General features: G+C 32.5%; 2 protein-coding genes across 2 annotated transcripts; both read right to left on the bottom strand.

Annotated features, from left to right (window-relative positions):
• Positions 1-363: 363 nt before the first annotated feature.
• On the bottom strand, positions 364-2,654 carry LOC130641980 (chymotrypsin B-like). Its single transcript, XM_057449034.1, has 4 exons — positions 2,409-2,654; positions 1,979-2,179; positions 1,622-1,837; positions 364-1,117 (listed from the first exon to the last, which is right to left on the bottom strand). Exons 1-4 carry the CDS (start codon positions 2,491-2,493, stop codon positions 759-761), a joined length of 861 nt encoding a protein of 286 aa, XP_057305017.1. The 5' UTR covers positions 2,494-2,654; the 3' UTR covers positions 364-758.
• Positions 2,655-12,291: 9,637 nt separating this feature from the next.
• On the bottom strand, positions 12,292-14,772 carry LOC130641981 (chymotrypsin B-like). The gene is made up of 5 exons (XM_057449035.1): positions 14,713-14,772; positions 14,432-14,476; positions 13,996-14,196; positions 13,640-13,855; positions 12,292-13,353 (listed from the first exon to the last, which is right to left on the bottom strand). Exons 1-5 carry the CDS (start codon positions 14,738-14,740, stop codon positions 12,989-12,991), a joined length of 855 nt encoding a protein of 284 aa, XP_057305018.1. The 5' UTR covers positions 14,741-14,772; the 3' UTR covers positions 12,292-12,988.
• Positions 14,773-15,046: the final 274 nt, after the last annotated feature.

Below are 15,046 nucleotides of genomic sequence, written 5' to 3'. Positions count from 1 at the left end.
AAAACAAATATAGTGAAAAATATTTTTGCCTCTATTTGATTAAAGCGGTCTCACAACATATCATACCAAGTCCGAAGTTATTTTTTTAAGTTTATCGAAAGATATAAGACTTTAACTTAAACAAAAACTCTGGATGTATATGTCAATTTCTAATGGTAAAAATCTTTAGACTGCAGCGCTTCTATATTTATTTGTATGTTTTGTTCCACAGTTGGTCTTTAGAAGCGTTGATTTCCAAGGCTTCCCTGGTACGGCTGAGAAGCTCACAACGGCTTAAAAACCATCAGTTGTTTTAGAATGCGCCCAATTTGCGATATGCAACTCCTTATTGCGACGTTGTGCATTCAGTAATTATTCTTTTATTTGAGCCTATACTTAAAAAAATTCTGGATCCAACCTGTTAAGATTAATCAATCAACATAAACCCAGCTTAAAGGATATACAGCTATAACTTAACAAAAAAAGGAGTAGCATATGAAAGAGACATAGCTACTTATAGCTAATCTCTACTCACTCATTAAGACTGTTAATTAGCAATCAACGGAATGATGGTACAATTTTTTGATAATTTATTTTAACTACAAATGATAATACGAAGAAATACATTTTCTACTATCTCTAATCCTTTAATAGTAAGAACGGAGAAAGTTCTTAATTGTTGTTACTGCACAATAAGTCTCAGACAGGAAATTACAATTATATTACTGCGTCTGAAGTACTGCCGAAAAGTGTCTAAATTTATTACAAGTGTGCAGCTCTTAAATAATGACTGTCTTCACTTGTTTAATAATATTATCGATCCAAGAACGGAACTTAGAAACGCGTGCAAATACCGTGTAGGCATCGGTTGTGTTACAGGTTGCAGAACCCCAACTTACAATCCCTTGTAACTCCCACGCACCATCCGTGTATCTACACACTAGTGGACCGCCTGAATCACCATGGCAAGCGGAATGATTAGTAAGCGATGGCTTTATATTTGCAGCGCATATCATTTCATCTGTGATTGATGCAATTTTCATGTTTTTTCTCCAGCAATCAGAGAAACTGAGGATTCTTAAGGGAGCTTGTTGCAATATGTGTGAAGTTTGAGCAGCACGCAAAGTTCTTCCCCAGCCTGAAGAGAAAGAAAACTGAAATAACTTGCCCCTTTTAGTGTAAGAAGAAGCGTAGCAGAATGTATGATAATGTCAATAATTGATTACAGTTCTATTGTTTTTAAAAACGCTCCAAAATATTTAATAGTATGATTACAGAAACTCCAAAATGCTGCTGCTTCTTTTGTTATTGGTCGAGGACGTGGTAACGAGATTGAGACGGATACCAATTAAAAAAACGTTTTGAACTATCGACTGTCAAACTCGTTTATAAACTCATTAACGACAACAACGCCCCTGTTTCCCTAAAACTCGCTCGATACCAGTCAAGAAGATAAACAAGAACAACTGAACAAAACCAATATGACCTAGCTACAGCGGAGAAGGACACGTTTAAGTTTTTGGCAGCCAAAACCTATAACGGATTCACGTTGAAACTTTACATTCAGCACATGCCTTCGATTTAATGTTAGCCTTCCCCATGCTGTTAATATTTGTAACAAATATCTGCATCTTCCTCTCACCTGTAACGAAGCAAAGCTTTCCAACATCAACAACTTCGTTCTGCCGAGGCAAACACACCGGTTGAACATGCCGAGTAAACATTGCTGGTTTGTCCAATTTCATTATAGCGATGTCGTTGTTGAAGATAGTTGGCTGGTCGTATCTATGATGACGAATCTTTTTCGTCACTTTAAATGTTTGTTCACCAATATCGTGAGTTTTGCGATTGTGGTCTCCTAATATAAAAAAATGTTAAAGGGACATGTGAACAACATTATCCATTAAATGAAGAAATTGATCTGAGTTTACTTCTACAGCATGTGCCTACTGCACCCCTTTCGTTTCTTTACATTAAATCGGTAAAACGTTGAGTATACCTAGCACTACTTGGAATCCGTCCCTTGCATAACCATCTGTACAATGCGCAGCAGTAACAACCCAGTTAGGAGATATTAAAACACCACCACATAAAAAAATGCCATTATATCTGATCAACGCATTCCATGGCCAGGCACCAGGTTTGGCATTTTGACCACCTACAACACGGCCGAGTTGAATTGTCGATTTACCACATGTTCCTGAAACGTAATTAGAAATTTTAGTTTCAATCAGGGAAAGATGACTGGAAAGAAGAAAGCTAGTTCTGGGAAAAGTCAGTAAAGTTCAAAACGATGTGAGGTTCATCAATATTTGTCATTTTAGGCCTTTTTTATATTTTTCCATCCACCTATATCGTTAAATTTTGTGTATTAATTATTATACAACTTTAGCAATGCATGCAATCAAAAAAGATATGAATCATCTTACTGGGAAAAGAGGTTGGTGGGAAAGGTCTTCTTGTCGATTTAACATCTAAAACAAAACAAGTTATTAAAAGTAAAATACCAAGCATAGACGGTGAAAAATAAAAAGATTAAAATATAAGAGAAGCTTTTCGTCAAAACTATTTACATCATTAGTCTCTATGTACAACTCAACTTTACGAAAAGCCATATTTTAATCTTTTGATTTTTTACTTTCTATGCTGGGTATTTTACTTTAAAAATGGCGTGTTATTCTTCAAGTTATTAAAAGTTTTTACTTTTTAATACTTATTTCGTGCGTTTGAGAATCACAAAACCAACGATTTTCGTCTTCTCTAAAATCTATCTTCCAATATAAGTAGTTGAAGAGTACATTTATATTTTTACTTTTTCCACCAAACTTGTTCGCATGTTCATAACATTTAGTTACTATCAACTTTACCTGTTTTTGAGTTTTCGGTGAGGTTCGTTCTAATCCATCTTGCTATAAAAAAAAGGTTTAGAAGTGTTGTAATATATATTTATTGGCATTACCTTATAATGAACATATTGGCACCTCGTGCATAATAGGAGTTTTGTAAGTTATGCAAGTAAATGGTAAAAGTAGAGCGAGGGAAAGTTTTGTCGATGGTCTTACGTAATATGTTTTATCCTTAAGACAAGCTGGATACATCAAAAACAATTTTTCGACTAAAATTAGTTTAATATTATGTTCTAAAAACGTAGAAAAGAATTTGATACTATAATACACTGTCCTTGAGTTAATACTAGCATGTCAATAGCATTTCCAGAAAGAAGTGATCGTAATTCACTGGAGAATTGACAACCCTGGTAAAATTACAGCATATATGATATTACATGTTCTTTGACAAATTTATATGTCACATTTTTGGCACAAAATCAATGTTCTGCAACCGATTGCTGAACAGCCTTTTATCAAGATAAATAAACATCAAAAGTGCTCGAGTGCGACTTGTTGCTACTTTAAAGTGACCCAAAAGTAATTTGCGTAGAAAAGATTTCGTAACATTGTAAGTTTTATTCCTCATTTCCCTATATTCTATATTTATTTACAGAAATGCGCTTTTAGTAGAATCTCCATTCATATTTAACGTGACACAAGAAATCAACTTAGAAAATAAATTAAAGCCACGGGGACACGAGACAATTTTTTTAAGCGATAGTAACATATCTAATTTTCGCCCGAAAATTTTATTGTGTTGCCACATCTATGTAAATAAAACATTGTTTATGAGCATGGCAACAGTTTGCAAGAGGGAAATGCAAAACTATTTCTGAAAACATAAAAATGGAAAGACAAATCCAGTGGTTGATCCAGTAAAACCAGCTCTCTACAAACGCTATGTAGACGACACTTGTGCGAAGCGTAAAGAAGATGTATCCGATACTCTCTTTGAGTCTTTTAATAATCATCACTTAAACATAAAGCTGACAATGGAGATAGACCTTCTCGTTTTCTGGACACTGAAATCATTCACATTGGAAACGGTTTCAAAACGAAAGTTCATAGAAAGAAGAAAAAACTACCTATACACTGGACATCAGCTGTACCGAGACGCTACAAACGTAACATGATTCTAAGAGACATACACAGATCCTGTAAAATTTCTGATTATTTTCAAAAAGAATAAATACATTAAGTGTGATAAGAGATTTCAACAAAGATAAGGAAAAGTTTTTAATAACTTAAAAGAAAAAGATTATTTCACCTTACCTTACTGCCAACGAAATGAAGAAGACGTAAAAAAGTCTATTAATAACTTAAATCGTTGGACAAATGAGAATTTCATTTTTGTTGTGCTTTGGAACACTAAAAAAAATCCAGTCTCTTTTTCCGTTGAAAGATGAAATAAAACACTTAGCTTGCGTTACCTACGAAGGTCCCTGTTCATGCGGTGTAAACTACAACAGTGAGACAGTACGGAATGCGCAAACACGATACACATAACAAAATGTCTTTAAAGTCCAAAATTTTAGGGTGCGCGCCAAAAAACTGTTTAAGGAGAAAATTTTGTAGGCATTCTATATAAAGTCGTAAGGTCTGTTCTTAACGAACAAGTTGAATATAAAACAGTATTAATTTTTTATAACGACGTGACGTAAAAATATTTTTTCTTATTACGACGTTAATGTATTTTTATTTATTATTCTGCTCCTCTCATTATTTACAATCCTTTGAGAATTCAGCAAAACTTTATAATATATATAGTGGTTCTTTTGTATAGCAGTGTTACTTACCTCACGATTTAAGATTTTTACTTACGAAAAGCTTCGTGTATTTTTATTGTGCATTTTTGTATGTTCTTGTATATAATTAAGAAAGACAAATATCATTGGCAGCTATTTCACTTCTTCTTAAAGATGTAGATGTGAAATATAAAAAAGGCAAGAAAAAATAGGAAAATGGAACGCAAAAGCGTTAGACGTTGGATGCAACGAAGAAGTCGCGCATACCATAAAATTTTACATGTCTTGTCCTTCCTCCGCCATTTTTGTTTTTTGACTTTTAATCATTCAGGAAAAAAACATTTAGCAAATTGCTGCAATGTGATTGGCGGCGCGTGAAAGCGTTGCGTCAGAATTGTTGCGGCAAGTAGCGAGACAAAGAATATTCGTACGCGTAACCTTTTTTGTTGCCGGTAACGCTTTTTTGTTACATACAACATTTTTTCGTTGCCGGAAACAAGACACACTCAAATCGATTTGATTGTGTATCTTAGTTCTGGCAACAAAAATAATGTCGCAATTACGAAAAAAGTGTTGTGAGGAGCAAAAAGCTTCTGTGGCGACAGAAGTTAACATTTTAGATAATAGTAATTAACACAAATTTGTTACTATCGCCTGAAAATATTGCCTTGTTTCCCCGTGGATAACAAAAAAACTCGTAAGTTTTTTACGCTATGGCTGACAGTGCAGTCGAATGGAAACAAGTCTTGATGTACATAAATGAGAATACTGTTGAGATGAAAATAGAGTAAGGTTGTCGATGATTCAAAATGTTTTAATAGAAGATGTATTACTAAGACTTAAATAAAACTAAACGATACGGCTTAATATTTTCCCTTGTGTGACGTTGTTGAGGAGAACAACTTGGCGGATTAGTGTACGTGAAACTTGTTTTAGTAGCGAAGCTTCTGCAGCAATGGCGTAAAACACACCAATACCCCCAATACCCCTAATACCCCTCTGACATAGCAAAGAATTTGCCTGAAAGTTGGATTCTTGTTTCTCATTTTTAAAACATACTTTCTTTTTCAGACCTGCTGTTATCAAACCATGCACCACGGGCACTTTTAAAAAATATTCAACAAGAGATTAAATTTTGAAGGCCTAGAAACTGAAATATTCAAATTCTGATATGTATTTATTACTGAATTAATTAACAATAAACTACTTCATTCATTCAAATTGAGCTTTTCTAGAAGTTATTATATTTGAATCGCTGATCAGTTTTAAAAATATTTTTTTATTTTTTTAGTTGTACTTTAACAGTACAGGTTAGTTACAATAACAACAAGAAGCCCTGGGGGCTCTAAGAATTTCCATTCGCTACCAAAATATTTGATGAAAACCTGCTAATTCGTTGTGTTATTGTGCCAAACATTCGAGGAGGTTTGGTGCATGAACCTCTGAAGATAAAGCACACAAGTGACATTATATCTTACAACAAACGCAAACAAAACGAAACGTGTCATAATAAACTCACATTTTAAAATAAATTGCTAAAAAAAAATACAACCTATCATTCATGGTTGAAAGTCTTACGATTGAAACGTTTATGGTCTTAAACGGCATTTAGTTGACAAAAAATCAAAATTTTGCTGTGACCATCATTTTCAGCATACTTTTTTTATTAACTGTGCCAAACTTTGTCGAAAATAAAGCAGTTTTAATTTTTGGTTAAATCTTGGCCCAAAATGATATTTAAGGTGGCAAAAAACCAAAATTTTGATGTCACCATCATATTCAGCATACTTTATTTGTTAACTGTGCCAGATTTAGCCAAAAATGAAGTGGTTTTAATTTTTGGATCAATTTTGGCCTAAAATGGCATTTAGGTGACAAAAATCAAAATTTCGATGTCACCATTATGTTCAGCATACTTTTTTTGTTAACTTTGCCAATTTTTGTTGAAAATGAAGTAGTTTTAATTTTTGGACCAATTTTGTCCTAAAATGACATTTAAGGTGGCAAAAAATCAAAATTATTATGTCACCATCATATTCAGCATACTTTATTTGTTAACTGTGTCAGATTTAGCCAAAAATGAAGTGGTTTTAATTTTTGGATCAATTTTGGCCTAAAATGGCATTTAGGTTACAAAAATCAAAATTTCGATGTCACCATTATGTTCAGCATACTTTTTTTGTTAACTTTGCCAATTTTTGTTGAAAATGAAGTAGTTTTAATTTTTGGACCAATTTTGTCCTAAAATGACATTTAAGGTGGCGAAAAATCAAAATTATTATGTCATCATTATGTTCAGCATACTTTTTTTGTTAACTGTGCCAAATTTTGTCGAAAACAAATACTAATTTTGTCCTGAAACGTCATTTAGATGAGTTCCCAGTAGTTAGGGAGCTTGGGTACAAAGTTTACATCTGTGACGGAGGAACGTGTAATCCCAGGGTCGATTTTTTCTCAAAAAATGCTCCAAAAGAAAAAAACGACGGTTTTAAAGAATTTCCTACGCCTTCGGGCGCGGAAATTCAATTAAGAATTTGGATACTAAGTGATTTTATTATCCCATAATTCTTTGTTTTCAAGGTCTATACTTTAAATTTCAGAATCTTTTAGGCTATTGACGTAGACCTTCAAGCCGAGGGACTCCTGTTCGTTTTTCACTTTGCCCAAAACTCAATTATTAATTGTATATTTCTCAGCAACAACTAACATTTAGTATTTTCAGGAGTTTTTTCATAAATTTTACCTACCAGGATTTGCACAAACATTAGCATAACAACATACATTAGGAACGAAAAACTTTCGGATATTTTTTTGTCTGAAAATTTGTCCGTCCGAAATTTCTACTTAAAGTTTTTTGTCCGAAAATATTTTTAAGTTTTTAAAAAAAAAGACCAGTGCATAGAAATTATATATAGTGTGATCAGAAAATCAATAAAAATGCAGTTTTTGAACTCGTTATTTTTGTTATTTTCACATATGACTGAGGCTCTATCCTTAAAGTTTAATGCTAAATCCTGAAGACCGCTTTGTAGATCTTGATTGAATATATGTACACCATAAATGCTTTTAGTCTTCTTTTGTGTCATTTCCCGTAATCATTACTTTTAATACTTGGCTGTTGAAAAGACTCGTAGTTTTTGACTTCAAAAACTTTGTACAAATATTTTCCGCTGAAAAAAAATAATGTCCGAAAGTTTTTTCGTTGAAGTTTTACCGCTGAAACATTTTCCGCCGAAAATTTTAGTTTTTAAAGGAGAGAAAAACAAATAACTATTTTGTGGCAGCCAGAAAATAAATTATAAGCTAGAGAAAAAAAAATGTAGATTTCTAAATCCTAAAATCTACAAGGTAACTACTATAATAGGGAATAAATAACTATATTTCATAACTAAATCTGTATGTCTTCCTAACAACATTTTTACAAAATCTTCATAGCTGTACAGGATGAAAATAAGTAGATTTTGGATGTACCTACCAGTAAGCATCAAAAATAATATCTTTCACTTAAAATAACCAAGAATATTTTACGTACTATAATAATAACAGCATTTTACATGACCAAACAATAATATTTTTTTCCTGCTTTGAGTCCTTTTTCCACAAAATATTACAAACTTCGAACGATGAAGTTTATTATGATAAGATGGCGCCAAATTTGAACAACAACATTTCAACAACAAATCGAACTCGCAATATGGCTTCATTTTTATTTAAGAATCTTTACTTTCTTTATATTTACTCACAAGTAAATATCTACTCATATATTATATAGTACATTCATAGTAAATTTACTCACAAGTAAATATCAATTTGTTTAGTACGTTCAGTAGAATAAAATAATAAAAATGTTCTTCACATGTTGTTCAACATTTTTTGCTATTTTGATCTTTAACTTTTTTGATGCGTTATCTTATGCGTATTGACCCGTGACCATCACAATAAGGAGAAATATATTCCATTGTTTTTTACTTTAGCCACCCGTTTGGCAAATGCGTAAAAATAATGAATTATAAAAAATTCTGCACACACAAGGATGTTAACAAAACTGTTCTTTATTAACAGACTGTTTTATATATAATGTACTGTTTTTATATGAAAAAAAATCACTCATTTAAAACCCTACAAATATTTTTAATACAAAACATTCTTGCTCTTTTTTTAGAACGTTTTGATGGCTGAAACATGTAAATTGATTTATTCTAGAGCCAGTCGGTCTGGTCTTTAAAATCGACACAGTCATCATGAACATTTATTCCGTAGCCGTGCTGTGCGCAGTTCGCCTCTCGTTTAATGTATACTTTGTTATTGAAAATGTTTCGTGCGATTTCAATTGTCAGTTATCATTTAAAAAATATCATAATTTTAATTGAAAATAGGAATAAAGATCATCACATGTTCCTTGGTTTTTAAAGATTGGAAAAAGAAAGTCACTTGTTTCCTTTATAAATTAATATTCATAAGTTTTTATTTTAAGCGTATAACACGTTCAAAATAACAAAACTCCCCGATGTGGTTGTGTCTCAGGATTCAATTGGCTAAAAACTTTCGAACTAGAACTATGCGTGACGTTAAAATAATTAAGAGTTGAATGCGCTCAATTGGAAGAAACTTTTTTTTCTGGAGTGGGACAGACCATATGTTTTTAACGTCAATGTTATTGCTAAACAAAACAACAAAAGTTGTTACACAGCTGTAACGTCTTTGTTGTGAATACTTTTCGGACGGGAAGAAAATGCATGTACTTTAAATGTTTACATCACGTGAGTGGAAAATTTTCTCTCCGCACCGTTCCTGGAAAAAAAAAGTCGAGTTTAAAGGGGCTACGGAATGGCTGTTGGTTTTCGACTTTAGTGACTTACACGAAAGTTGTGCTAATGGCGGCGAAAAACAAAAATGGCTATTTTTCCGGCATGTATGTAATTTACAGACTAGAACAAATAGATATATCTAGAATTTTTATCTTCTCCAGCCTTAATCATGTTTTCATCTAGAATAAGTCTCGTTGAAATATTTCTTTGTAATATGCTTTTCGAAAAAAATATTGAACAAGCGAGCAAAGTGCGTTGGTCTGTTCATTGCGCAAAACCCGTTTGCCGGATTTTTAATATGTGCACGGGATATTCTGAATGTGAGCATTTTAACCGGTTTGCAGCCCCTTTAACTTTTGATTTCTGTGTTGCAAGAACAGGTGGAAAATTAGTCAACCAATCAGATTATTTTCTTTCCTGAGAATTGTGCATCGTGTTTGCTTTCTGTATTGAAATGTACGCAATAATATGAAGTAGAAATCTTTAGGTGTAAATGTGTTTACTTTGGCGCTCTTAAAGCTGTGAATACAGTATTCTCTCTAATTAGCGGACACCGTTGCTGCTTAAACAAAATGTCTGCTAATAAGAGGTGTCCGCGTTTTGGAAAGTTTTGCAATATAAGCTCAAAATTTGAAGAAAATACGATTTTGTATACGAAATGTGTAACTTAAAATAGCGGTTACCGTGCTGGACTTAGACACGGAAAAGAAAAGAACTAAATTGAACGTAATATAACTTTTTTTAAAAACAACCAGAAATATCAACATCATAATATCAACTAAATGAACGAAAAGGTTTTTTAAAAAAATTTTACTTGGAGAAAAAAAAATTTAAAAGATTGTTGTTTTAAGTTCCTGACTCGAATAATTTCAAGTCTGTCTTTAAGTGAGGATAAAGAAGTTCTTTCTTTTATATTGAAATCGTTGCAGGCATGAGCCATCTAACGAAGTGGACGGAACGGAAATGCAATAACAATAATAAAAACTGAGTCTTTACAAAACGAAAGCATTGTTAGACACATGCCACAAAACATATTAAAAATATGTTTCATGCTCTTGAAAGTCCCGAAAACTTCGATTACAGCTGAGGTTTGTGAAAAGAGGGTTAATCGTGGAGGTGGATATGGTCTGGAAATACCAGTTATAGATAAGTATTATGGACAACAAAAGTTTATTGGCTGGTTTGCGAAGAAAATTGAGACTGTAAAAGCCGACATTTCTTGTAAAGTTTCATAGTGTTTAAAATAAATCTTTTAAAATAATTCAATTTTTCATTATTTTAGTATGCTGTTCCCTAATTTCTTGGACTGTCCGCTAATTGAAGAGGAGAAAAAGCCTATAGTTGCTATTTCGTGCAAAAAAATTTGTCCCCTAATCAGAGAGTCCGCTAATTGAGTGTCTGCTAATTAGAAAGTTTGTTATGAGGCTTCGACCAGAAAACGGCCGGTGTACGACCCAAGTGTACGCTAATCAGAGGTGTCCGCCTTTTAGAGTGTCCGTCAATTGGAGAGAATACTGTAGCTTGAAATAATTGCAACGTTAAAAAACCTCGTTAATTATTTATTTCGGAAGTGATTCGATTTAATGTCTTGGAAAAGAACATGGTAATAAAGCACGTGAGTAAACATAAGAAATGAGGGTTCCATTTTCCTTAGTTTTTACAGGTTCTTTTATCTGTTAAGTAAATTATAATTTTTTATCTTACCTTGCGTTGTTAATTTCTAACACACTTGAGTTTGACGCAATGGTATTTTTGTAGCATTGTTGCAAAAAAACGCTTTTTAATTTTTGATTTCTGCTATAAACCCACTTTTAAACTGATATTAAAAGCAGCATAATTAACTATCTTTATTTTAACTTTTATCCATTTTCTGTAAAATATATTTAAAAGCTATGGCACATCAAAGAAACAAATTTGGGAAGTGTCTATTGAGATAATGGTAAAAATTATAACGACATTTTTTTATCCAACACATTTCTTAATATAGAATGTCATAAAAGATCGGTTTTCATGTCTTGTTTTCAATGTCGATATGCTGGCTTTGTCATTTAACCTTCTTTGCATATGAGTTCATTGTATTTCTTTTTATTGCAGTCACAGTCTTTATATACTTGAAAGATTTCAACACAACTAAGAACTTACGTTTTACTTTAGCAGGAAAAGACAGACCAAAGTTAACGAAACAAGCAATATACCACAAGCAAAAGATATAAGAATACATCTTGCTTATAATCATCGTCTCTTTAATCAAAAAACTCTATTAATAAAATTTTCTACCCGGAAGCGACAGACATGCACATACCGTGTAAGCACTGAAAGTTTCATTGCGTTCATACCCAAACCTACTTTGAGCTATGACTGATTCGTTCAAGCATAAAAAACATATACTGTTCTGCTTTGGTGAACTTCCCTTTACGTTATTATGAAAGGGTGATAAGGTACAATCGCAGCACAAACAAACAAACAAAAAAACCAGGTTAAAATCATGGTTGCAACGTGCATATTTGTCATGAATTTTTCACGTATTGTTAATTGACGGTAAAGATGATCACTTAATGTGCACGGTTCTTAAGAATTGGTATTAATACGTTTTTTACAATAAATAAAATGAGCTCATTCATACCTTTCCCGTATAGGGAAAGGTATGAATGAGCTTGTGGCTTTTATAAATCGAATGCAATAATCCACTAATTGTCTTTTTAAAATTTGTTTTGATTCTTATTACAAAAACTTTGTTAGCAAATTTAAGAAAGCCGAAAAAACGTTTTAAGTGAAAACCTCCAGAATATTTAAAGTATTTATGTTTTATATCACAAAGTACAAACAATGAATTGAAACTTTTGAACAAAATAGACAACAACAATAACAACGTTAATTGCCTGTGACTTATCTGTACAATGATTTCCAACAAAGCACTTGTCACGGTAAATTTATATTAGCATGCAATGATATCCCTAACTAATGAAATCATTTTGTTTTATCACATGATTTGTTCTAGACAATTACAATTGTAAACAAAACGTTTATAAAATACAGAACATTTTTATAGAAGATATATCATAGACGCTGTTGAAGAAAATTATAAAAAATATAATCCATTTTGCCTGTTACAGACACACAGACACAGACACACTCTTCGTATTATTGTAGAGAATAATTATGAACACCTATTCAACTATTTAGTTTCTCTGCATCAAAACAAGTGGATTATGCATTGCTCCCTAAGGCGTGGCGTTACGCTAAAATTTACTAAGTTAAAAATAACGCAAATCAGGGGGTTACTATTTAAACATTCAATTTTTTTTTTCTTTTTACTTTAAAAAATAAATCTTAGTTAATAAATACAATATAAACTGTTTTATCTATCTCTTTCAAAAAATATTACCCTCGGTCATCGTCCTCGCAAACTCGCTCTATACTTTAAATCTTGGGTAATATTTCTAGGTATAGATGGAAAAATAGTTTATATTGTATCAGTATTTATAATTACAATCTCTACTGATTTAATTTTTAACAAAAATAACATATTTAGATAATCCTTCATACTATCGCGCTATTATAGCAGTTCTTAAATAATGACTTTTTTTACTTGATCTTGGTTAATAATATTGTCGATCCAATAACGGAACTTAGAAACGCGTGCAAATACCGTGTAGGCATCGGTAGTGTTACAGGATGCAGAACCCCAACTTACGATCCCTTGTAACTCCCACGCACCATCCGTGTATCTACACACTAGTGGACCGCCTGAATCACCATGGCAACCGGAATGGATTGTAAGCGATGGTTTTATATTTGCGGCGCATATCATTTCATCTGTGATTGGTGCAATTTTCATATTTTTTCTCCAGCAATCAGAGAAACTGATGATTTGTAAGGGAGCTTGTTGCAATATGTGTGAAGTTTGAGCAGCACGCAAAGTTCTGCCCCAACCTAAAAAGAAAAAAAAATTATATTATTAATTATATAAACTCTGCTAGCATAATTGATGAAATATCGCTTGCTTTGTCTTTTTCACTGCCATATTTATGTAAAGGGAAGTAGATTAGAGTCTCGTAATTTCACAAACAGCATGTTTTCTATAAATGTTATTACACATAATATAAACACCCTTACACCCTTACACTTTGATTTTTAAATTTATCCCATGCCTTCAATTTAATGTTAGCCCACATACTACTGGTAGTATTTGTAGCAAATATCCGTATCTTCCTCTCACCTGCAATGTAGCACAGCTTTCCAACACTAACAACTTCGTTCTGCCGAGGCAAACACACCGGTTGAACATTCGGAGTAAACATTGCTGGTTTCTCCAACTTCATTATAGCAATGTCGTTGTTAAAGATAGTTGGCTGGTCGTATCTACGATGGCGAATCATCTTCGTCACTTTAAATGTTTGTTCACTATTTTCGTATGTTACGCGGTTGTGGTCTCCTGTAACATAGAATATGTTTAAGGGACGTGTAGACAGCACTACCTCAGTAAATGCAGAAATTGGCTCGAGTTTACTTCTACAGCATACTACTTCACCACTCTAGTTTCTTCACCTTAAATTGTTAAAACGTTGAGCATACCTAGTACTACTTGAAATCCGTCTCTTCCATAACCATCTGTACAATGTCCAGCAGTAACAACCCAGTTAGGATATATTAAAACACCACCACATAAAAACATTCCATTATATCTGATCATCGCATTCCATGGCCAGGCACCAGGTTTGGCATTTTGACCACCTACAACACGGCCGAGTAGAATTGTCGATTTACCACATGTTCCTGAAACGTAATTAGAAATTTTAGTTTCAATCAGGGAAAGATGACTGGCAAGAAGAAAGCTAGTTCTGGGAAAAGTCAGTAAAGTTCAAAACGATGTAAGATTGATAACATAAATATTTGTCATTTTAGGCCTTCCTTTATATTTTTCCATCCACCTATATCTTTAAATTTTGTGCATTAATTATTATACATCTTTAGCAATACATGCAATCAAAAAAGCAATGAATCATTTTACTGGGAAAAGAGGTTGGTGGCAAAGGTCTTGTTGTCGATTTGATATCTAAAAACAAAACAAGTTATTAAAAGTTGTCCTAACATTTTACCTATTTCGTTGTTTTTTCCTAATATACTGTCGAGGATTACAAAACAACTATTTTTCTTAAAAATTAAGTCCTTTTTAACATCTATCCTTCAATAAAAGTCAATTCAAATTTATGATGACTCTTTAAACAAGAATTTTACTTCTTTATCAAACTTATTTGCATGTTCTTAGAAATTAGTTAGTATCAACTTTACCTGTTTTTGAGTTTGCAGTAAGGTTCATTCTAATCCATCTTGCTATAAAAAAGGTTTAGAAGTGTTGTAATATAATGGTTGGCATTACTTTTTAATGAACATATTGGCGCCTCGTAAATAATAGGAGTTTAATGTTAAGCAAGCAAAGAGTAAATATATAGCGGTAAAAGTCAATATTAAATAATGTGCCATTGTCTTAAGTAATATTTTTTATTCCTTAAGATTAGATGCGCATATTAAAAACAATTTTCTGACTAAAATTGATTTAATACTATATTGCAAAAACGTAGAAGTGTGTTTGATACTATAAACACTATCTTGGAATTAAGGCTAG

Source organism: Hydractinia symbiolongicarpus, chromosome 4 (assembly GCF_029227915.1).
Source record: "Hydractinia symbiolongicarpus strain clone_291-10 chromosome 4, HSymV2.1, whole genome shotgun sequence".
In the NCBI taxonomy this organism is placed as follows: domain Eukaryota; kingdom Metazoa; phylum Cnidaria; class Hydrozoa; order Anthoathecata; family Hydractiniidae; genus Hydractinia; species Hydractinia symbiolongicarpus.
Note: the sequence above shows the minus strand (reverse complement) of the source record. Positions and strands in the feature narration are given on the sequence as shown.